This window comes from Piliocolobus tephrosceles, chromosome 14 (genome assembly GCF_002776525.5).
Source record: "Piliocolobus tephrosceles isolate RC106 chromosome 14, ASM277652v3, whole genome shotgun sequence".
Classification (NCBI taxonomy): domain Eukaryota; kingdom Metazoa; phylum Chordata; class Mammalia; order Primates; family Cercopithecidae; genus Piliocolobus; species Piliocolobus tephrosceles.
In genome coordinates this window covers 13,414,320-13,440,070 of record NC_045447.1, presented here as the reverse complement: position 1 = coordinate 13,440,070, position 25,751 = coordinate 13,414,320, and the positions used below count along the sequence as shown (strand labels likewise).

At 40.5% G+C, this 25,751-nt stretch overlaps 1 protein-coding gene and 1 pseudogene across 1 annotated transcript; one reads left to right on the top strand and one right to left on the bottom strand.

Annotated features, from left to right (window-relative positions):
* Nucleotides 1–836: 836 nt before the first annotated feature.
* PPP6C (protein phosphatase 6 catalytic subunit) lies at nt 837–25,751 on the bottom strand. The gene is made up of 6 exons (XM_026448042.2): nt 25,370–25,751; nt 14,890–14,955; nt 12,614–12,755; nt 8,345–8,424; nt 7,972–8,181; nt 837–4,094 (listed from the first exon to the last, which is right to left on the bottom strand). Exons 1-6 carry the CDS (start codon nt 25,493–25,495, stop codon nt 3,846–3,848), a joined length of 873 nt encoding a protein of 290 aa, XP_026303827.1. The 5' UTR covers nt 25,496–25,751; the 3' UTR covers nt 837–3,845.
* Nucleotides 4,623–6,186, top strand: LOC111545932 (annotated as a pseudogene).

The window sequence follows — 25,751 nt, the reverse complement described above, 5'->3', positions numbered from 1 at the left end:
AGACTAGCCTGGGCAACATAGGGAGACCCCCTCTCTACCAAGAAGAAAAAAAAAAAAAATTAAAGGTAATATAGTTATAGACCCATAGCAAGGGCATCACAAAATAAAGAACATAACAATTTAGCTACATATGCTGAATACAAGTTAGTTGCTATTACTGCATGGCAGAGCTGGGGTTTTAACCTAGATCTGATCCCAAAGCCTGTGCTATTCCATAATGCCTCCATGCAGTCTTTTATAACCCACCATTTATATACAAAAGCAGAGTGTTGCTGAGAATAGTGGGTGCCTAGGGATTGAGTGGAATATACTTATGTAGTATTTTTGTTGACAACACAAATCTATTAATGCCACTCATTTTTGAATTAAGAAAACATTTGAATGATCTAAGCCAGCATAAGCCTACTCTCATGAGGGTAAAGGCACAAATTCACCAAGAAGTTGATAGAGAAATAGAAAACTAACAGGAGGGGAATGCAGAACCAACCTTCCCCAAGCATCTAGTGTGTCTGGCATCATGCTAGGGGACTTTCCAAATGTTTCCTTTGGTTTACTATTGTGTATTTCGTCAGTATCACTGCACACTGTAAATACACAATTTAAAGAGTTGTAATGATCTCATGAAGCATAGTTCTGGGCACTGGATCGAAGTTGTAACAATAAACATTGCCTCTAAAGAGTTGGAACACTTAGCTCAGAGTCAAATGCAAAACAAAACAAAAAAAAGGTTTCACTTTTGTTTACCAGTCAAGCAACCAAGTGGAGGAATAAGCATTTTTTAATTTCTTATATAAAATGCTAACTTCTTGTCAGGACATACTACAGACTATGCATTAAATTTTTTGACAAACTTCCTATAATCTTTTTATTAATTTACACTGAGGGAATATAGCACCTTTCACCCGAAGAACTGAAGGTGCTTTACAAACATTAGCATTTAAAAAACAATTACATTTAAAAATCTGGATTCTTGCTGTTAAATCTCGACTCCAGATACACAATTTCCTGGAAGCTGATGGAAAGTAATTCTATTTCTGACAATGAAAGAGGCTCAGAAAGAGTCCTGATTTACTTTCACAGTACAGGCATTTTCCAAAACCTGGTGCTGGGCTTACAAAGCAAACACACACAAATCTTAATGCAATGAACAATATTTCAAACCTTATTTCCCAAAGCAAAACCTAGGGCTTAAGACGTCAAAATCTTCCAACAGTTCTAGACATCCCAACAGAATAGGAGCTGATGCAAGTTGCATATGAGATATACTGTTGATCCAGGCATTTTAGGATCACACTCAAATAAAGTAGTGAAACTTTTTAGGGAAACACATTAACTTATAAAAAGCTAGCCAAGAGCATATCGGCCAAATCAGGAAAGGGAGTAAATGGCAATTCAAAGTAGACAGTTCTCACTAGAGCCTAGGACAGTTTATTAGAAACCAAGTATATCATAGGCAAATAAAAATAGTTCTTACCCCCATTGATACAACATAAGGGATTTTACATTCAGCCTAGATACAGGGAGTAACAAATCCTCCTGCCCATAAATCTGTGACTTGCAAGTATCTTCCACCACATGATTACTCTATATAGTACATATAGTACATAGCCCTTATTTATTGGAGGGATCCAAAATATTCCTTGTAGGCTCACAAAGTCCAATACATTAGCTCTCTCTTCCCTTTACACATCTAATAGTAAAAACTATTTTTTCCATGCAAAAAGCCATTATTCAGTTGAAGAGAAATCAGGCAAAACAGAGATGGCAGTTAAGGAATGGAGAGAATATTATTGGCACGTGCCCAACTAGTGACAAACAAATGCAGTACACGATGACTTAAAAATAAAAGTCACATTATAGGGATAACAAAAACAACTACATCAATCTAAGCTAAGGAGTGTCAAACAGGGAGGGCTGGGAGTTACCGGTTCTATTGGTACAACTTAAGTAGAAAGCGAGCACTTAAATACAATTTATGGTAACAGGAAAAAAAAAATACTGCAGAGAGCTGTTCAAAGACCACACCAAGTTGTCTGCATCATTAATTTCCAGTGTTTCACAATTAGTAAAATACATAGCTACATATCCCTGTAAGATAAAAATACCTTTCCACCTGAATTACACTGGTGTCAGGGCAGTAACACGAAGTTACTGACCCAACATTAGTTCAAGTGTGTGCAGCAAATGTCTTAGCCACCTCTTTCATATAGCTATATAATTAAAAACTATGTAAGGAGCTGGTGGTTTGAGGGAAAAAAATAAAATCAAAACAGTATTGTGCTCATTTAATAAAAGAAAACCCTGATGAAAAATTATATGCCAAGAAGCTTAGACTATAAAGATTTTTATTGCATTTTTAGGTAACCTGGAAGTTCTTATCCTGAAGGGGAAAAGTTGGTTTTCAAAACTACCTGAACAGATGCTAAAGTGCTTTATTAATTGGCTGGCTTCACAAGTATTTCCTGGAATGACAAAAATTAATTATAGTAAAGGGATACCAACTATTTCACAAAATGGTGCATTCCAACATCATTTATGACTACAGTCATAAGAGATACTGGAATACTTGTCCTTATTAAGTGGACAGTTGCATATTAAGAACTGATCATCACAACCCTTTGGATATCAAATTACTTACACAAAGCTGAAATATGGAATCACAGATCTTTGCAAAAAAGAACAACTTGTTTCTTTTTCTACACTTTAAATAATCTGCTTCAGATTACAGTTCACAAATACAAGAGTCCTGACTTTTCAACCTTTCCAGTTGCAGCTTAAAAATGAACACTTTCTAAAAGTTAAGGTCAAGTGTTACAGCAAGAGAAGAATGATTCCTATTGAAAAGTACATAGATTTTAGTTAATAATACTCATGATAGACTGTAAACTGGATTGATCACATTCTACTCAACTGGTATCAAATTAACACATCAGCATTACAAGTATTAAATGTTTTTCTATTACTATAGAGGATATAAACCAAAACATTAATATGGCAGTTATGTTCTTTAGGCACAGTTTAGTGATTTTTTTAAAAAATAAATACTATTGAATTTCAATTGAAGTTTTAAACTCAATAACCAAAGGGTCAAGAACTCTGATTAGGAAAAAAGAAAAGATAACTTTACACTAACAATGTAAGCTGTTTAAAATTTCTAACACTTAACCTATCTTTTATTTAAGATTACTTTATTAAAAATACAAGGAATCTGAAAAAAGATCAATACAATTATCTTAATGTACAAAGTCATAAGCTGTAGCAGTTTTTAACTAAAATTTAAAAACACAACAAGGAGGGCAGCCCTTTAGACCAATTTATTTTATATCCATTTAAAATATCATCCAACAAAGGACAATGAAGTTTACATCTGGGACAGGTATACATAACTTGAGGCATTTGGAGTCCATCGTGCCCACTGAATAACAACTTTGCTGCTGAAATTTCTTAAAAGTTACCAAACTAAAACAAAAGGCTGAATGATACAAAAAGGAGGAGTATTTAGGTGTAATCTGTCAATTGGCTTTTAAAAAAAGGAAACACATCCTGTTTCCCAGATCAGTAAATAAGCAAGAGCTACATGCAGCAGTGTGAGTATGAAGACATTTCTTAAGTCTTCTCAAATGAGTCCAGGGTGGGGATGGGATGGGGGGAAAATTGATAGAAAAACTTTGCTATAGACACCACAACAAACAATAAATTTAGATAATTTAAAATTAAAAAAAAAAAGGCAAGAGGCAGCATTTCAGCAGCAAAGTGCTCAATAAAAAGTATATTGTAGAGGGTAATACAAGAAAATTGGGGTAAGAAGAGGGCAGAAAAATGGGTCAGCAGGATGGGCGAAGGCCTCAAAGGAAATACGGCGTTGTCGTTCTGGGAGGAATAACACGTTCTGAATCTGGAACTGCCCGGAATAACTTTGGTTCTCTTGTATTTACATCTTTGAAGACCATGATCGAAGCAATATTTCCACAACGATAGCAGTAATTAGGAGCAGACCATACTGTCACCAGCTTCTCATCAAACATAAATTTATAGCCTTCGTGCACTAGTTGATGTGCTCTGCAGATGAGTTTTAAGTTGTTGATATGAACAAACTGCAATTTAGAAAGACACTGTATTTAGCACTTAAAAAACAATCACCCTACATATGTAAGAAAATAATCATTTAAATACCAAATCCTATTACTACGAAATGCATCATGAGTATAGAACCCACTCTATAATTATCCCCAACAATTTAATAAGTTTAGGCAAAGAGAGCAATTTTGGCCTGAGTCAACTACACAGCTATAGAAACTGTATAGCTACATAGTTAGAAATTTCTGGAAGAAAAAGCATTCAATAGGTACTATGAATCAAAATTTTGTGTTTTCTGATTTAATAATAAAGATATTACTATCAGTATCTACAATTTACTGAAAGTTTAGTATGTGTAGATGTTGCAATAATTCTGAAAGAGATTATTCTTTTTCAACTTAAGGAAACAAAAGCTCAGACTAGGTAAATAACTTATCTAAATTAAGATGCACTGATACAGGATCAGACTCTAGTTTTCTGACTTCATTATGATGCTGGAGCACTTCCCAATATAAAGTCGTGTGTGTGTGTGTGTGTGTGTGTGTGTGTGTGTATTTAGTTGAAAACAGTTAAAGTTCAAAGTATTGCCTATCTTGAAGATGGTGGGGTAGCATCACAAAGCGGTTAGCATTGAGTCTCTGGACCGACTTCGATTCCAGTCTCTGCAGCAGCAGTGATCACTTAGTGAAGAATGCTTAGGGTAGTTGGCCAGGATCCTGAATATCAAAATCTTCAGCAGCAGCTCCCACCAGGACTTATCTCAGAAAACCGCTGACTGCCTGGGTCTGGAGCTCGGCAAGGTAGTGACTAAGAAATTCAGCAACTAGGAGACCTGTGTGGAAATTGGCGAAAGTGTACGTGGAGAGAATGTCTACATCATTTGGAGTGGTTGTGGTGAAATCAACAATAATTTAATGGCACCTTTAATCATGATTAATACCTGCAAGATTGTTTCAGCCAGCCAGCTTACTGCAGTCATCCCATGTTTCCCTTAGCCAAGCAGGATAAGAAAGACAAGAGTCGGGTGACAATCTCAGCCAAGCTTGTTGCAAATATGCTATCTGTAGCAGGTGCAGATCATATTATCACCATGGACCTACATGCTTCTCAAATTCAGGGTTTTTTTGGTATCCCAGTGAACTACTTGTATGCAGACCTAGGTGTCCTGAAGTGGATAAGGGAGAATATCTCTGAGCGGAGGAACTGCACTATTGTCTCATCTGATGCTGGTGGAGCTAAGGGAGTGAACTCCATAGAAGACAGGCTGAATGTGGACTTTGCCTTGATTCACAAAGAAGGCCAATTAAGTGGATCGCATGGTGTTTGTGGGAGATGTGAAGGATCTGGTGGCCATCCTTGTGGATGACATGGTTGACACTTGTGGCACAATCTGCCATGCAGCTGACAAACTTCTCTTAGCTGGAGTCACCAGAGTTTATGCTATCTTGACTCACAGTATCTTCTGTGGTCCAGCTATTTCTCACATCAACAACGCATGCTTTAAAGCAGTAGTAGTCACCAATCATACCCCAGGACAACAAGATGAATCACTGCTCCAAAATACAGGTGATCGACATCTCTATGATCCTTGCAGAAGCCATCAGGAAAACTCACAATGAAGAATCCGTTTCTTACCTATTCAGTCATGTCCCTTTATAACACAGTTACTTCTGAGGTTTTTTAAGAATCAAATCCACCCCACCCCTTGTTTTCCCTTGGTATTTGATGACAAATTCAGAAGACCCAGCTTACTCCAGTGTAGCTTTCAATATCCCACATCAGGTATATCTGAGCTTATCCGAAATGGAAAAAGACGGGTTGAGATTAACTGCTGGGACTTCCTACCTGCACTGTCTCATTCTGGCTTCCTTGATGATTTTGTGAGTCTTGCAGCTTTAACGAGAGCTCAGCTGTTACAAGATTTCAGACTTTTGAGGATATTGTGTGGGGGTGTCTGACTGTGATTGGAGAAGCTCAGACTACTTCGCATGTGAATGCTTCAGGGTTTTCTTTGTTGAGAACAACCAGCAACAAAGCCAACCCATGTGTGAGCAGTTCTCCCCAAGGTCTATGCGAAATTACGGCAAGAGCCCTGGGCAACCCCAAACCTAGTCCCAGTGGCTAGCTAAGCACCCTGTAAGGCAGGAACAGGCAGTTGGACTTGAGCAGCCATGGGGTAGGGGGTGGCGGGTAGTGGACGAGGGAAGCACCACAGTGCAGCAAATGTTTCTTGGGATGAAGAAGCCTGATTCATCATTATCTGCTTGACTACGTAGCTTGGATTCTCTTTTGTACCTATTCCTTTGATTTGGCTTTACCTTCATCCATCTTGATCCTTTCCTGGCCAAATATCCTCTTGGGCCCAAAGGAACACTGCACCATAGTCTTCTGGAAAGCAAATGTGCTTCCTGCTATGTAATCGCTAACATTCACATTACATGATTTGCCGTAGCTTGATCTTCCTTAGCCTACTACCCCTGTGGCAGTAGGTTTTAGGTGGTCTCATAGTGCCTTTTGATTAATTTAAGTATTTAATTGCCATCTTCCTTCTTTGGATCTACTTGGCATTTCAAATGAACAGAGATTTCTGTTTTTTTTTTTAAAAAAAAAAAGCCAGGAGCGGTGGCTCACGCCTGTAATCCCAGCACTTTGGGAGGCCGAGGCGGGCGGATCACAAGATCAAGAGATCGAGACCATCCTGGCTAACACAGTGAAACCCCATCTCTACTAAAAATACAAACAATTAGCCAGGTGGCAGTAGCCTGTAGTCCCAGCTACTCAAGAGGTTGAGGCAAGAGAATGGCATGAACCTGGGAGGCGGAGCTGGCAGTGAGCCAAGACCGGTCACTGCACTCCAACCTGGATGACAGAGCAAGACTCCACCTCAAAAAAAAAAAAAAAAAAAAGATTGACATAGGCTGGGCGCGATGGCTCACGCCTGTAATCCCAGCACTTTGGGAAACCAAGGTGGGCAGATCACCTGAGGTAAGGACTTCAAGACCAGCCTGACCAACATGGTGAAACCCTGTCTCTACTAAAAATACTAAATTAGCCAGGCGTGTTGGTGCACACCTGTAATCCCAGCTACTCAGAAGGCTGAGACAGGAGAATTGCTTGAACCCAGGAGGCAGAGGTTGCAGTGAGCTGAGATTGCACCATTGCACTCCAGCCTGGGCAATATGAGTGAAACTCTGTCTCAAAAAAAAAAAAAAAGATTGATGTTATTGGCTCTTGTAGAGGAAACTAATAAAAGTGTCTGTGATTTGAGGTCTTTAAAAAAAAAAAAACAAAAAAAGTACTGCCTATCTTGGTCTTGCCATTTTGTTACTTAACTACAGTATTTGAAAGGAAAGGGGCCGGCCAGGCACAGTGGCTCACACTTGTAATACCAGCTCTTTGGGAGACTGAGGCGGATGGATCACCTGAGGTCAGGAGTTCAAGACCAGCCTAGCCAACATGGTGAAACCCCATCTCTACTAAGAATACAAAAATTAGCCGGGCGTGGTGGCGTACGCCTGTGGTCCCAGCTACTCAGAAGGCTGAGGCAGGAGAATTGCTTGAACCTGGGAGGTAGAGGTTGCAGTAAGCCAAGATCATGCCACTGCACTGCAGCTTGGGTGACAGAGCAAGACTCCATCTCAAAAAAAAAAAAGGAAAAGAACATTTACTTTATCCACTATTACCAAGTGGATGCTGGAGTAGGTGCTTTCGCTGTGTGATCTTATTTAACCATTAAAAAAAGACATACATTAATAACTAAACTAGAAATTTAATATCCATATCCACCATATTTTGAGAAAGCTAGACTACAAGTTAGTTATCTAGGGCCACCGTAGTTCTCTATGCAGTCCATTAGCAATCTACAAATTACTTTTCCAAAAATGCTGGCTTTACCTCATTTGTGACCTTTGCTCCAAAAAGCCAACCTGCTCCTCGCGGACTGATAGCCCAAGTATCCACATCTTCAGGATCTGACCAAACCAGATCACAAAATGCTCCTTTATGAGGAATTTCCTGATTCCGTTCGATGGTTCGAATTTGATCCAGTGTTTTGATATCAGGAGATAAACCACCATGGACACACAAAATCTGCTCATCTATTAACTAGCAAAAAAGGATAACGAAGAGTTGAATATATAACCTCAGGCATATCTAAATTCATCAATGAATACTAAAGATATCAACATAATTGAGATGACAACTAGATAAAAATATGCAATGTGTTATTGGCAGGAACATACATGAGACTTTAAAAATAGAAACTTACAGCTGCTACTGTGAGCATGTCAAAAACTTTGGTACAGTATCGCCAGGCATTAGCATTTCCATATTTGGTTTGGCACTCATCTGCGAAAGAAACAGAAGGGTTTTAATTAATGAATCTGCCAATAAAAATAAACAATATATCCAATACTAAAGCAGCCTTCAGTACAACAGAAATTCAGCTTAAACTAGGACAGCAAGATATGACACATATTTAGTCCTACTAGGACCTCCACATAGAGCCAAAAGAACACTACTGACTAACTATATACAGTCATATATCCCTTAACCATGGGGATACATTCTGAAAAATGCATTGTTAGGTGATTTCGTCATTGTGTGAACATCATCACATATCCTTACTAAACCCAGATGGTCTAGCGTACTACACACCTAAGCAATATGATATAGCCTATTGCTCCTAGGCTATAAACTTGTGAAGCATGTCACTGTACTAAATATTGTAAGGAAATAGTAACACAAGGGTAAGTATTTGTGCAATAGGAATTTTTCAACTCCGTTATATCTATGGGACCACTGTTATATATACAGTCCATCATCGACTGAAATGTCACTATGTGGCACATGACTGTATTTCCTAAGGATGTAGTACTGCTCTTCATTCCTGGAATGGACCTAAGAAGCAGCTGAAATTATTAACCAAAATGTTAGCATTAGAAGAGTCAATACAAATTTCACACAACCTGAAGCAAATGTTTTTACAGTTATGTTAATATTAGGTAATTCTGATAAACAGATACATTTATTTAAGGAGACCATTCTAGCAGGATAATCAGATCAAACAAATTAGAGGACCCTTAGTTATAGGAACATGAGCAATTCCTAACTCTTCTCAGGGCTAAGTTATCTCTTCTGAGATTTTCTGCAAATTGTCCAACTAAACACTTGAGCTTCAGTGGATCACAACTGAGGACAGATTGCTAGTCAGGTTCTTACAAATTCTCAGTTGAACACTCTTTCTGCTGCCTCCATAGCTTTTTGTTTTTGAGACAAGGTCTCACTCTGTTGCCCAAGTTGGAATAGAGTGGCGCAATCAGCAGTGGCAAGATCACAGCCTCAACCACCTGGGCTCAAGCGATCCTACCACCTCAGCCTTCCGAATAGCTGGAACTACAGGCATGTGCCACCACACCTGACTAATTTTATTTCTGGTAGAGATGGGGGTCTCCCTTGTCCAGGCTGCTCCTGAACTCTTGAGTTCAAGCAATCCTCCTACCTCAGCCTCCCACAGTGCTGAGATTACAGATGTGAGCCACTATACCCTGACTGTCTACATAGTTAATAGAGTATACACTTCTTCTGTTAATACCATGGAAGCTCTGCACTTTGACTTCTTCCATAATTTTAGAAAAAAAAAAAACCTGACATACCACTATTGCCTTAAGTGAAGCTGAAAATGATATAGGAAAGAAGTCTGCAGGTTATGACCACTCCCTAAGATTTTCTCAATTATATATCTATGTGAAGCAAGATTGTTATGTAAACTTGGCATAAGAGAGCCCTAACAATGAGCTCAGGTTGCAGGCAGGGATCTTGAACTTGGCTCTATAGTAACTGCCCAGTATGTGTTCATCAGCGTGAACTGAAGGCCCAGTGTAAAGTTATATAGGGATATCTTATTCCTTTAAAATCAATGTAAGTCTTTTTTTTTTTTTGAGACGGAGTCTCGCTCTGTCCCCCTGGCTGGAGTGCAGTGGCACGATCTTGGCTAATTTTTTGTATTTTTAGTAGAGACGGGGTTTCACCGTGGTCTCGATCTCCTGACCTTGTGATCCGCCCGCCTCGGCCTCCCAAAGTGCTGGGATTACAGGCGTGAGCCATCGCGCCCGGCCATAAGTCTTATAATAACTAAAATTATCTTATTTCTGAGGAGCTGTTAAGCTTCATTTTATTAAACAAAACCATACAACACCACTACAAGAACAGAGCTCTGGGAACAAGAAAGTTCAATACTAGATTTTGTGTTGCTGTCATTTTCCTCAGTCAAGGCACCTTGATTAAAATGTCCTCCTTCCTCACCCCATTTTTTTCCCCTTTAGCCCTACATTGATGAAAGCTGGGCGAATTCTGGAGTATAACTGTATATATAAAAACAGTCACATATAAAAAAACATATATTAGTCATATACAACTATGCGTTTTATATATTATGCATGTAGCATTAGTTACATATATATAGTAGGTGTGTGTGTTTTGATAACATTAGTTTTAGTATTTTCACTGAGCTAATATCATAGTACGGTATCCAAAATATTGATTATTTTGCAAAAGAATCCAAAAGTTGTATTTCAATTGGTGTTTATTTTGTGAATGAAAATAAGAAGTAACTTGTAGAAAGGAGACAATTATCTAACTTTACAAGTATTTAAAAAATTATATAAAAACAATTATCAAAATTTTTCTAATTGATAATGGCAGACAAACTGAAGAGTAAGAGAGTTCAGAGTATCTTTGTTTTGTTTTGTTTTGAGACAGAGTCTCGCTCTGTCACCCAGGCTGGAGTGCAATGGCATAATCTCGGCTCACTGCAACCTCCGCCTCCCAGGTTCAAGCGATTCTCCTGCCTCAGCCTCCCGAGTAGCTGGGACTACAGGCAAGCACCACCATGCCCAGCTAATTTTTGTATTTTTTGTAGAGATGGGGTTTTACCATGTTAGACAGGATGGTCTCAATCTCCTGACCTCATGATCTGCCTGCCTTGGCCTCCCAAAGTGCTAGGATTACAGGCATGAGCCAACATGCGTAGCCCAGCCTATCTTTATAAGGACAGAAGATAATTCAAAATACAAAATTTAAAACTAAAGGGTTCTGCAATTAATGTTTCTAAATCTCTCAATATCTGCCTTAATTGTGCTCAAGGAAAATCCAAATTCATAATCTTGATAATTATATTTCCTTCAAGGGCGTTCCTAATAAGCGCGCGCTCTCTCTCTCTCTCTCTCTCTCTGTAACTTTCAACCAAATAAAAGTTTTAGAGAAGTAGCTATTTTGCTTTTTTTTCTTTCTTGAGACATAGTCTCGCTCAGTTGCCCAGATTGGAGTGCAATGGCACGATCTTGGCTCACTGCAACCTCCACCTCCTGGGTTCAATCAATTCTCCCTGCCTCAGCCTCCCAAGTAGCTGGGATTACAGGCCCCCACCACCATGCCCGGCTAACTTTTGTATTTTCAGTAGAGACGGGGTTTAGTTGGTCAGACTGGTCTTGAACTCCTGACCTCGGGTGATCCACCTGCCTCAGCCTCCCAAAGTGCTGGGATTACAGGGGTGAGCCACTGCACCTGGCCTATTTTGCTTTTTATGACTAAGTTCTGCTTCTGATCCCTGAGGTCCTAGCATTCTCTGGAGTGAGCATACAGAGATATATGTAAAAGGATGTGTAACAGCAGCTTAAAAACAACTCTAAAATCCAATGATAGAGAAAAAAACTGATACATCAATTATGGTACATCCATATGGTATATGATTCAGCTATAAACATAACAATAAAGTCAAAAAATCAGGTATGACCCCATTTTAGTGTGTGTTTGTACATATATAAACACACATAAATACACACACACACAAAATAGATGAGAATGGACTCTCCAATTTGTGCAGAACATTCACCTTCAGCAGATTCTAGATTCCCACTCCAAAATATTTTGATTAATAAATCTGTGGTGAGGCCCAGCAATCTACATTTTTGTTTTGTTTTGTTTTGTTTTTTTGAGATGGAGGCTCACTATGTCGCCAGGCTGGAGTGCTATGGCGTGATCTTGGCTCACCATAACCTCCGACTCCTTGGTTCAAGCGATTGTCCTGCCTCAGCCTCCCGAGTAACTGGGATTACATGCATGCACCACCACTCCCAGCTCATTTTTGTATTTTTAGAAGAGATGGCGCCTCACCATATTGGCCAGGATGGTCTCCATCTCCTGACTTTGTGATCTGCCCGCCTCAGCCTCCCATAGTGCTGTGATTACAGGCGTGAGCCACCCCACCCAGCCCACAATCTACATTTTTAACGAGAACCCAGGTGATTCCAGCAACGTAAACTAAGGACTACACTTTGAGGCACAGATCTAGAAAGATGCACACCAAAAAGTTAACAGTAATCTCTCCAGCGTAAGATTTTCAATTGTTGGGGAGGAGTGAAGGAGTGAGGATGTGGGGAAAATAATATACATAAAGCACGTGTATGACTTGTGTAGCTTTGTTTTCCAAAGAGGAAAGTAAAATAATATTCAGAATCAGAGAAATAGGAGTTCTTACCATAAAATCCATAGACCTGTGTTATCTGTCTACTCTCATGATTTCCTCGCAAAAGTGTAATACGATCAGGCCATTTAGCCTTTAATGCAAGAAGGTAAGTGAAGGTCTCCAAACTATAGTAACCTCTGTCTACAAAATCACCCTGTGAAGTAAAAGTGTACAGTTACAAACAATACAATAGCCACAATATTCTGTTCAAATTATATCAAACTGCACAAACTCATGGTTCATAACTACAATAAAGAGTTACATACTGAAATATTTGGAAATTTGATTTTAACAAAAATTAAAATAGAAGTAAACAAACTGTTTCTATTAAATGTTTATAGAAACAAGACTTTGGACTCCAGGGAAACCTACAAGAATCTGCTGTGCCATTCTCTCAAGAACTTTCCCTGAAAAACCACCATTTTCTCGCTTTTTTTTTTTGAGACAAAGTATCACTCTGTCGCCCAGGCTGGAGTGCAGTTGTGCAACCTCGGCTCACTGCAACCTCCACCTCCTGGGTTCAAGTGATTCTCCTGCCTCAGCCTCCTGAGTAGCTGGGATTACAGGCGCACACTGACACCACACCTGGCTAATTTTTCTATTTTTAGCAGAGATGGGGGTTTCACTATGTTGGTCAGGGTGGTCTGAAACTCCTGACCTTGTGATCTGCCCACCTCGGCCTCCCAAAGTGCTGGGATTATAGGCTCACGTGAGCCACCACACCTGGCAAACCCACCATTTTTTTCAATCCTCTATTACCTGCATTAGTTGATTTGGTCATCTGTTAATCCGTATTTTTTAAGTAATTTAATTTTTAAAAATTCAATTTTTTTTTTTTAGAGATGGGGGTCTCACTATGTTGTCCAAAGTGGTCTAGAACTCCTGAGCCTAAACAATCATCCCACCTCAGCCTCCAAGTAGCTGGGACTCCAGGTGTGCACCACCATGCCCAGACAAAATAACTTCCTATTTTAAGAAATCATTTTAACTGTATTGGAAGAGCTGCCTACTTGAAGAAAAAAAAAATTCTTGTAAAAACAAATACTATAATTATAACAGCGTTCTAGGTTCAGTTTTGCATTTAACAACCATATATGATAATATACTATTTACACTTCCCATTAATGTCTGACTTGGGCCAATATTACACCAATAGGAAAACAACTGAAAGAAAAGTGGCCGAGTGCGGTGGCTCATGTCTGTAATCCCAGCAGCTTGGGAGGCTGAGGCGGGCAGATTAGGAGGTCAAGAGATACTGACCATCCTGGCCAACATGGTGAAACCCCGTCTCTAGTAAAAATACAAAAATTAGCTGGGCATGGTGGCACGCGCCTGTAATCCCAGCTACTCAGGAGGCTGAGGCAAGAGAATCACTTGAACCCAGGAGGCAGAGGTAGCAATAAGCTGATCACACCTGCACTCCAACCTGGCAACAGAGCGAGACTCTGTTTCAAAAAAAAAAAAAGAATAGGAAAGTGACCCAGAAACTTTCAGAAGGAAAGATAATGAGAGAAGGATCCAGAAAAAGTTCAACAGTAACACTACATTCCAAAAGAAAAGCAAACATCTACCTTAATAGCAAATGTATATGTGTGTATATTCATCCATCCATAGATTAACAAGAGATAAAAATGAATGCTCGAAAAGTTTGAATAAATAATAGTCAATTGACGATTTGTGCCTTAAACCAGGGGTTCTGGGTTATTTTTATGCCCACCCATTACTGATAGCTACTATCCAACCCTATCTACAGTGGCTTACTAAGGCAATTAATTAGAGGACATAGTTAAATGTAGAAAAGTACACAATCACCTTGATATGGTTTGGCTGTGTCCCCACCCAAATCTCATCTTGAAATCCCACATGTTGTGGGAGGGACTCGGTGGGAAGTAATTGAATCATGGGGGCAAGTCTTTCCTGTGCTGTTCTCATGATAGTAAGTCTCATGAGATCTGATGGTTTTAAAAACAAGAGTTCCCTGCAGAGTCTCTCTCTCTCTTTGCCTGCTGCCATCCATGTAAGATGTGACTTGGTCCTGCCTGCCTTCTGCATAATTATGAGGCCTCTCCAGCCATGTGAAACTGTAAGTCCATTAAACCTCTTTCTTTTATACATTGCCCAATCTCGGGTATGTCTTTATCAGCAGCATGAAAATGGACTAATACACACCTTTTCATACACTGAAATGGGGACTATCACATGGCAAAAAATTAGTATGCAATTTACATTTAATAAGTCAGATCCTTTCCATGTTAAACAAGCACTTGATATCAGTGGTGTTTACATACCATAAATATGTAGTTTGTGTCAGGAACCTGACCTCCAGTTCTGAACAGTTCACAAAGGTCATAAAACTACAAAAGAAATGCAATATATGCTGATTACAAATTCCTGTTAAGAAGCAAAACAACAAAACTGAGAGTGAAATGTGTAAAGAACCAGTTAAGAGGACTCCAAATATTTACATTTTTAAGAAATAAAGTGTAAGCCAAACTGCCAAGCACACAGTTCTCACGACTAAAAAAAGCACTAAATTAAGCTCACAGTTACCATAAAACCACTACTAGATCATTATCATAGGTTTCCCTTTCTCATTTTCTTTCATACATCTCCCCATCTATCTCTTGAGAATTCTGACATCCTTTATAAATTGTCTAATTTCTCAGTAAGCTAATTTAATAGCCAACCCAAATTCTGTATCTATTTTAATGAGACAAAAGATTAAGGAAACAAGTGGGTATCTCTTTTTCTTCCAAACTGAACTTACATGACACTTCACAGTGTCATACAGAGATATTCCCACATTCTACAGTTAAGAGTCATGTACCCTCAGGCTCCACAGCCATGCAGTCTCTTCTCAATGATCAGTTAAAAAAAAAAAAGTACATATTTCATCATTTTTTGTTTCTTTTTTAAGACAGCGTCTGGCTCTGTTACCCAGGCAGGAATGGAGTGATGCAATCATAACTCACTGCCGCCTCAAACTCCTGGGTTCAAGTGATCCTCCTACTTTGCCCTCCTCAATAGCTAGGAGCACAGTTACACACCACCATGCCCAGCAAATTTTTATAGAGACAGGGCCTCGCTCTTTTGCCCAAGCTAGTCTCAAACTACTGGCTTCAGGCAATTCTCCCACCTCAGCCTCCCAAAATGCTGGGACTACAAGTGCGAGCTATGACACCCAATCATATTTCTTTTTTTATTTTTCAGACAGAGTCTCACTCTGTCGCCCAGGATGGAGTGCAGTGGCCATCTCAGCTCACTGCAAGCTCTTCCTCCTGGGTTCACGCCATTCTCCTGCCTCAACCTCCCAAGTAGCTGGGACTACAGGCGCCCGCCACCACGCCTGGCTTGCTTTTTTTTTTTTTTTTTTTTTTTGTATTTTTAGTAGAGACAGGGTTTCACCGTGTTAGCCAGGATGGTCTCGATCTCCTGACCTCATGATCCACCCACCTCGGCCTCCCAAAGTGCTGGGATTACAGGCGTAAGCTACTGTGCCCAGCAATACCCAATCATATTTCATCATATTTCTATTTGACTGAAATGTGGTAACCCGCAAATTGTGCATTTGTCAAATTTCAATCAACTCAATTATTATCCTAGCCCTAATTTCCAAAGAAAGCATTACAGTTTTTCTGGAAAAAAAATGATTTTGGATTAAGGGAACTGACTACAATACATTGGACCAACTACAACTAACAATTTCTAACACATTCATCTTTTACAGTTGAAATAAAATTATCATTTAAGCTTTAAACACTTAATAGGAATCTTAGTCAAAGTGAAGAAAATTGAAAGTGAAATATTAACTACTGAAAGAAATAAAGTAACACCCTTTGTAACAATGTCCCATAAGTCTAAAAAGTCAGACCAAAGAAAAAAAACCTTTAGATAGGTATAAAATGTATCTGTCTTCTGAAAATTAGCTAACAGGCCGGGCTGCTCACACCTGTAATCCCTGAACTTTGGGAGCTCACACCTGTAATCCCAGCACTTTGGGAGTCCCAGGCAGGTGGATCACCTGAGGTCAGGAGTTCCAGACCAGCTTAGCCAACATGGTGAAATCTTATCTCTACTAAAAATACAAAAATTATCCAGGCATGGTGGCCTGCACCTGTAATCCCAGCTACTTGGGTGGCTGAGGCACAAGAATTGCTTGAGCCCAGGAGGCAGAGGTTGCAGTGAGCCAAGATCATGCCACTGCACTCCAGCCTGGGCAACAAAGCAAGATTTCGTCTCAAAAAAAAAAAAAAAAAAAAAAAAAGGCATGTTATGGTCCGGGAACAGTGGTGGCTCACACTTGTAATCCCAGCACTGTGGGAGGCCGAGGCAGGTGGATCACCTGAGGTCAGGAGTTAGAGACCAGCTGGGTCTAACATGGTGAAACCCCGTCTCTACTAAAAATACAAAAATTTGCCGGGCATGGTGGTAGGCACCTGTAATCAATCCCTGCTACTTGGGAGGCTGAGGCTGGAGAATCACTTGAACTTGAGAGGTGGAGGTTGCAGTAAGCCAGGATCACGCCACTGCACTCCAGCCTGGGTGACAGAGCAAGACCTTGTCTCAAAAAAAATAAAAAATAAAAAAAATGTGGGCCAGGTGTGGTGGCTCACTCATAGTAATCTCAGCAATTTGGGAGACTGAGGTGGGTGGATCACCTGAGGTCAGGAGTTAAAGACCAGCCTGGCCAACAGGGCAAAACCCAGTCTCTACTAAAAATACAAAAATTAGTCAGACGTGGTGGCGGGTACCTGTAGTCCCAGCTACCTAGGGAAGCTGAGGCAGCAGAATCACTTGAACCCAGAAGACAGAGGTTGCAGTGAGCCAGGATGGTGCCATTGTACTCCAGCCTGGATGACAGAGCAAGATTCTGTCTCAAAAAAAAAAAAAAAAAAAAGTGTTACGATATCATTTAAAAAATCAAAAGAAACAGCTTTCATGACTAACGTAAGTGAATATCTTAAATTAAGATCTAGCAACTCAAGGACCTTACGAGGTCATGAATAATAATTATGATGAAAACCACGTAGCAAAATGCAAAAATCATTAGGGAAAAGAATGGAACACAAAACAATACCTATAATATAACCATACAATTCCATTATGTAAAAAATTGAGTAGGTATATACATGAAGTCAGGAAGTGAACATTAAAAAGTTTTAAAAGTCAGGTTTTTTATAAAAATATGATAGAAGAGTATCCTTAAACTTTTCTATTGCTGTTTACAGATATCTGTTCTTTTTTTTTTTTTTCTGAGATGGAGTCTCACTGTTGCCCAGGCTGGAGTGCAATGGCATGATCTCGGCTCACTGCAACCTCCGCCTCCCGGGTTCAAGCGATTCTCCTGCCTCAGCCTCCCGAGTAGCTGGGATTACAGGCGCATGTCAACAGGCCCAGCTAATTTTTGTATTTTTAGTAGAGATGGGGTTTCACCATGTTGGTCAGGCTGGTCCTGAACTCCTGACCTCGTGATCTGCCCACCTCGGCCTCCCAAAGTGTTGGGATTATAGGCGTGAGCCACCACACCCGGCCAGGTATCTATTCTTAAACAAAAGCTTTTAAAGTCTATATTTACCAGACACATAGGCAGACAATTAAATATTCTGTGTCAGTGATACATAGGTTCCCATTTCCTGAGAACTTGGGCAAGTCTTTTCCTTTTTTTTTTTTGAGATGGAGTTCTGTTCTTGTTGCCCAGGCTGGAAAGCAATGGTACGATCTCAGTTCACTGCAACCTCCACCTCCCGGCTTCAAGTGATTCTCCTGCCTCAGCCTCCCGAGTAGCTAGGATTACAGGTGCCTGCCACCGCCCCCCCGCTAATTTTTGTGTTTTTAGTAAAGACAGGGTTTCACCATGTTGGCCAGGCAAATCTCGAACTCCTGACCTCAGGTGATCCACCCGCTTGGGTCTCCCAAATGCTAGGATTATAGGTGTGAGCCACCGCGTCCAGCCCTATTTTCATCCTACATTACTAGCCACCTACCTCATCGTCAAATAAAATCTACCGTCTATTCTATGTCTCTCTCTCTCCCTCTTTTTTTACTTTTTGAGACAGAGTCACGCTCTGTTACCCAGGCTGGAGTTCAGTGGTGCAATCTCAGTTCACTGCTGCCTCCGGCTCCCAGGTTCAAGCAACCCTCCTGCCTCAGCCTCCCGAGTAGCAGGGACTACAGGCACGTCCTACTACACCTGCCTAATTTCTGTATTTTTTTGTAGAGAAAGGGTTTTGCCACATTGGCCAGGCTGGTCTTAAACCCCTGACCTCAGGTAATCCACCGGCCTCAGCCTCCCAAAGTACTAGGATTACAAGCGTGAGCCACTGCACCCAGCTACTCTATGTTTTTCATATTTCAGACACTCTGCTCCCATTTTAAACCAAAAACAATCTTGAGAAGTAGATTTTTTTTCTTTAATTATCATTATTTTTTAGATGGAGTCTCACTATATTGTCCAGGCTGGTCTCAAACTTTTGGGATCAAGCAATCCTCCCACCTCAGCCTCCTGAGTAGCTGGAACTATAGGTATGTACCACTTTACCCAGCCTGGAAAGTGGATTTTTTTTTTTTTTTTTTTGAGATGGAGTCTCACTCTGTCACCCAGATTGGAGTGCAGTGGCACGATCTCAGCTCACTGCAACCTCCGCCTCCCCGGTTCAAGCAACTCTGCTGCTTAGCCTCCTGAGCAGTTGCGAATATAGGCATGTGCTACCATGCCCAGCTACTTTTTGTATTTTTAGTAGAGACGGGGTTTCACCACGTTGGCCACGATCGTCTCAATCTCTTGATCTCATGATCCGCCCACCTTGGCCTCCCACAGTGCTGGGATTACAGGCATGAGCCACCCCGCCCGTCTGGGAAGTGGAATTTTTTTCATCAGAGGCAAGGAAACATCCAGTGTGCCCAGTAGTTCTCAAACTTTTTGGTTTCAGGATTCATTTGTGATCTTAAAAACCAGAAGTCCTCAAAATCTGTTATGTAAGTTTTACAAATCAGTATTTACCATATTAGAGATTAAAACTCAGAAGTTTTAAATATTTAAATTAATTTTAAAAAATTAATAACATAGGCCAGGCACGGTGACTCACACCTGTAATCCCAGCTACTTGGGAGGCTGAGGCAGGAGAATCGCTTGAACCTGGGAGGCCGAGGTTGCAGTGAGCCAAGATCACACCATTGCACTCCAGCCTGGGTGACAAGAGTGAAACTCCATCTCAAAAAAAAAATCAGTAACATACCCATCAAAAAGTATCACAAACACATTTTAAATAAAATAAAATTGTTTAGTAAGAGGAGAACTCACATTGTTTTACATTTTCACAAATCTCTTTAATGTCTGGCTAAATAGAACATGGCTAGTCACATAACTTGCCTCTGCATTCAGTCTGTTGGGATATATTGAGTAAAGCAGATGAGGAAAATCCAGCTTCACACAGATAAGCAGTTACAAAAGGAAGGAGTATTTTAATAACATTTTCAGGTAACTGTGCATATTCTTTTAATACTGTACCAAAATTTGACAAGTGGCAGTTTATGAAACTTAAAAGTTAATCGCAATATGAAATCTGAAACCATAACAGTGATCTTCTTTTTCTTTTTGAGACAGGGTCTAGCTCTATTGCCCAGGCTGGAGTGCAATGGCACATTCTCGACTCAGTGCAACCTCCACCTCCCAGGTTCAAGCAATTCTCATGCCTCAGTCACCTGAGTAGCTGAGATTACAGGCGCATACCTCCACACCTGGCTAATTTTTGTATTTTTAGGAGAGACAGGGTTTCACCATGTTACTCAGGCTGGTCTCAAACTCCTGGGCTCAAGCGATCTGCTTGCCACGGCCTCTCAAAGTGCTGGGATTACAGGTGTGAGTCACCGCGCCCGGACTATAACAGTGATCTTTCATACTCTGTTACATTTGTTATCTTACACTTTGAGTAAATGGTAAACTAGTAATTTGAAAAATGAAAATGACATTGCATTTTATATCATCAAAAAACCATATTTGTTAATATCACTTCTCATCTCATCTCAGGAAAGTATCGGAAACTGTTAGCCTCATAGTGGTGGACTCAGATTTTCCAAAATTCCTATTTTTCATTAGTAAATTCAATTTTCGTCATCGGCAACAAACACTGTCAATTGTTCTCCTTGAAGTGACTGGCTCACTTCCTTCACTTTTGCAAATATAGTTGCCAAATACCCAAGTCTAAATAATCACAGTTTGTCAGTCATTCTCAAGTAAAAATAGTGTTCCATAAAAAAGCAGTTATTTTAACTCATGACTCAAAGAATTTCACAAGTACTTTTCTTTCTTTTTGTTTTGGTTTTTTTTTTTTTTTTTTTTTGAGACAGAGTCTCACTCTGTCACCCAGGCTGGAGTGCAATGGTACTATCTCAGCTCACTGCAACATCTGCCTCCCAGCTAGTTGGGGCTAAGCAATTTTCCCTGCCTTAGCCCCAACTAGCTGGGATTATGGGCACCCGCCACCACACCTGGCTAATTTTTGTATTTTGTAGTAAAGATGGGGTTTTGCCATGTTGGCCAGGCTGATCTTGAACTCCTGACCTCAGGTGATCTGCCCGTCTTGGCCTTCCAAAGTGCTGGGATTATAGGTGTGAGCCACCGTGACCAACCCACAAGTACTTTTCCTTGAGTAAACCATCTTTCTTCAGCATGCAGCAGATACGCTTTACGCATACTTCCCATTTCATCACACAGACTTTTTTCTTCTTCTTTTTAGATGGGGTCTCACTCTTGCCCAGGCTGGAGTGCAGTGGCACAATAATAGCTGACTGCAGCAGCCTCAAACTCCTGGGCTCAAGCAATGCTCCCACCACCTTAGCCTCTTGAGTGGCTAGGACTTACAGATTCAGACCACCAATCCTGACTAATTTCTTTTTTTTTTTTTTTTTTTTTTTAAGAGATGGGAGCCAGGTGCAGTGGCTCACACCTGTAGTCCCAGCACTTTGGGAGGCTGAGGCGGATGGATCACAAGAGGCCAGGGGTTCGAGACCAACCTGGCCAACATGGCAAAATCCCATCTCTACTAAAAATACAAAAATTAGCCAGGCATGGTGGTGCACACCTGTAGTCCCAGCTACTCAGAATGCTGAGGCAAAAGAATCACTTGAACCCAGCAGGCAGAGGCTGCACTGAGTTGAGATCACACCACTGCACTCCAGCCTGGGTGACATAGCGAGACCCTGTCCCCTGCCAAAAGAAAGAAAGAAAGAAAGGCTGGGCACAGTGGCTCACACCTGTAGTCCCAGCACTTTGGGAGGCCAAGACAGGAGGATCACATGAGGTCAGGGGTTCAAGACCAGCCTGGGCAACATGGAGAAACCCTATCTCAACTAATACTACAAAAAAATTAGCCAGGCATGGTGGCATATTCCTGTAATCTCAGCTACTCAGGAGGCTGAGGCAGGAGAATCACTTGAATCCGGGAGGCAGAGGTTGCAGGTTGCAGTGAGCCAAGATTGTGCCATTGCACTCCAGCCTGGACAAGAGCAAACCTCTGTCTCAAAAAAAAAAAAAAAAATTTTTTTTTTTTTTTAGACATGGGGAGTCTCAGGCTGGATGCAGTGGCTCACACCTGTAATCCCAGCACTTTGGGAGGCTGAGGCAGGTGGATCACCTGAGGTCAGGAGTTTGAGATGGGAAGTCTCACTTGGTTGCCCAGGCTGGTCTAGAACCCACGGCTTCAAGCGATCCTCCCACCTTAGCCTCCCAAAGTGCTGGGATTATAGGCATGAGCCATCATGCCCAGCCAGACTTTTTACATAATGTATATTCTAAAGGATTGAGAGTTAAGTGAAACTGGCATTTTATTTTACTGTGCAGGCATGCTGGTGAAGAACTCAATGATAATCAGCTTATTCTAGTGCTTTTCCCTTGATTCATGCTAAGGCACGAGCAATTTAACCCTCCATTGCCTCTGTACCTCCTTAGAGACCCAAGGGTCCACAGGCCACACTTAACAAATTTGTGAGCTAGCTGAAATGGCTTCTTAAATAGCTAATATATAGCCAAGCCAAGATTTAAACTAAGTTGTATCTGACACTGAAATCTATAACTCCTCACTATATTACACAGCTTCAATGCTTCTCAGCACAACATGCTTGCTAACATGTTTATTCATACTCAAAACCCAATCCTGCAATTCCAGAACAGGCCCCGGAGGAAGATAAGTCCCAAAGGATATATTTTACATCATATTTAATCAGTCAATAGTTATTTAGAGGCTCAAATCCCATGTTTCTGATTAGTAATCATTTTTTTGTGTGTTTTTGTTTTGTTTTTTTGAGACGGAGTTTCACTCTTGTTGCCCAGGCTGGAGTGCAATGGCACGATCTCGGCTCACCACAACCTCTGCCTTCCAGGTTCAAATGATTCTCCTGCCTCAGCCTCCCAAGTAGCTGCGATTATAGGCACCCGCCAACACGCCTGGTTAATTTCTGTATTTTTAGTAGAGATGGGGTTTCACCATGTTTGCCAGGATGGTCTCAATCTCTTGACCTCGTGATCTACCCACCTCAGTCTCCCAAAGTGCTGGGATTACAAATATGAGCCACCATGCCCCGCCTATTTTTTTTTTTTTTCCAGACGGGGAGTCTCACTCTGTTGCCCAGGCTGGGGTGCAATGGCACGATCTCGGCTCACTGCAACCTCCGCCTCCTGGTCTCTAGCGATTCTCCTGCCTCAGCCTCCCGAGTAGCTGGGATTACAGGCATGCACCACCACGCCTGGCTTATTTTTGTATTTTTAGTAGAGACGGGGTTTTACCATGTTGGCCAGGCTGGTCTCAAACTCCTGACCTTGTGATCTGCCCGCCTCGGCCTCCCAAAGTGCTGGGATTACAGGCGTGAGCCACCACGCCTGGTGCAATCGTTTTTAAGGAACATATACAACATAAACAATTGTTAACAGTTTGGTAGTGGTCTTAAAATAACATGTACAACAGAAACCCAAATTAGTTTCAAATCTCAATCTGCCCTGCAGTGGCTGTGTGTGAGTTTGGGCTATTTCTTCAATCTTTCAGTCTCCCCTTTCATTGTCTACAAAATAATACTATCTCATAGGACTCTTGGGGAAAAAACTGATTCAGAATATGTGAAAAAGTACTTTGTTAACCTCAAAACACAAGATAAATGTTAGCAATAACTGTACATTTGACTGAAGGTATATATAATACAAAAGTTCAATTTTATTTTCTAATTTTAGTAGCTCGAGGTTGGTCTCTAACTTTCTGACCTTTGATCATGGCTGTAATTCACATCTTAAAAAGTCCTTGATAACACAGGTAACCCCTCAGTTTTAACACTACAACTGAGGGAAAACATGACTTGGTTTATTCCAGTTTTCAGGAATGTGTTAAAACACTGCTTATATTAATATCCTTTATGTTAGCAAAATACAAATGTTTATTTTTAGAGAGAAGTTACACAGAAATTTTAGGAAATCAATTCCTAAAGTCTACTCTAAAAAACTGTAATTTTAACAGATTAAAGATGACGTAATGGGACCTCTATCTAGGAGGTGATGACATGCAAGTGTCAGATTTTTTTTTAATCTCAACTGATGCAGAAAACACCTTGAAAAACCAAAAAAATCAGCCTGTAAGTAGCCAAAACAAGATTTTACTCGTGGAGCAGTCCCTAATCAGAGCCAATTTACACACATTTCTGCTCATTTACACAGTCATATTTAAGGCAGGGAAATTGCACAGGTGACCGTAAGTCCTGTTGGCATCCTTTAAAGACTACACTGTTTTGCAATGTATTATTAAGTCTTATAGCCCCAACTATAGTGTATGCATATAGCACCTCTATGAGTAATCTGTTCAGCTTTCATTTCCCAGTGAAAAAATTCTACAAATATACATGAGGCTAAACACTGACAACAGAATCTAAATATGAGGTATGCCCTTCCTGTTAATGCTTTGAAAAAAAAATTTTTTTTTGACAGAATCTCACTCTGTCGCCCAAGCTGGAGTGCAGTGGCGCGGTCTTGGCTCACTGCAACCTTCGCCTCCCAGATTCAAGCGATTCTACTGCCTCAGCCCCTTGAGTAGCTAGGATTACAGGCATGCGCCACCATGCCCAGCAAATTTTTTTGTATTTTCAGTAGAGACGGGGTTTCACCATGTTGGTGTGGCTGGTCTCAAACTGCTGACCTCGCGATCCAGCAGCCTCAGCCACCCAAAGTGCTGGGATTACAGGCATGAGCCATCATGCCAGGCACTGCTTTGAAATTCTTACAAACACCCAGCAGATGAGAAATTGAACTCAATATTTTCTAGTTCATTCATCAGTGATTTGCTGTGACATCATAGACCAACAATTTTATTTTTCTGTACCTTTGCTATTCTCATTCCCACTAAAGAAATGATACATTTTCAACAATATATGACAGGAGAACAGAAATTAACTGAATGAAAAAAGTACCTAACACCAAAACATCTCCTGTTAATCATAGTTATTATGAGCAGTATATGTTTGTACTTTTTATTTTCTACCCACTCCCAACCCCACCATTCCACAAAATATTATTCACTTCACAAATGTAGTATCAACAAACTCCATAACTAATTTGACCAGTGCTTTTATTCACCAAAAATGTAAAACAGGAATCATTAATGTCACAGAGACTGAGGCAACCTAGCTTACCACCAGTTGTGTTTGTTGATGTTGTTGTTAATTTTGCAGCACATGTGAAAACATACATAGATCATGGACAGTACAAAACTTAAAAATCTGCTCATGAAATTTTACCTGTCCATGTATATCTCCACACACTGTTACTGGTGTTGATACTGGCTGAACATTTGACTCTTCTAAGAGCAGGTCACAAACATAGTCACACAGCCGCTGTAAAAAGAGAAAAAAAAAGGCAAACATTTACTACAACATCAAAACTAAAGATAAAATACCAAAAAAGAAAAATACCAGGTCTAATACTTAGAAAGCCCAAGTATATTTTTTGATTGGAAAGGAAAGTACCCTGTGATAATTCAAGTGTTGGATTTCTGCCAGCTGTCATACAGAATTCTTAATGCAATGCAAACTACCTACAGAGACACTAGGCTCTAGGAGACAGACAGCTTTACAAGAACTGTAAAATGATGCTTTTCACCAAAAACAAACAAACAAACAA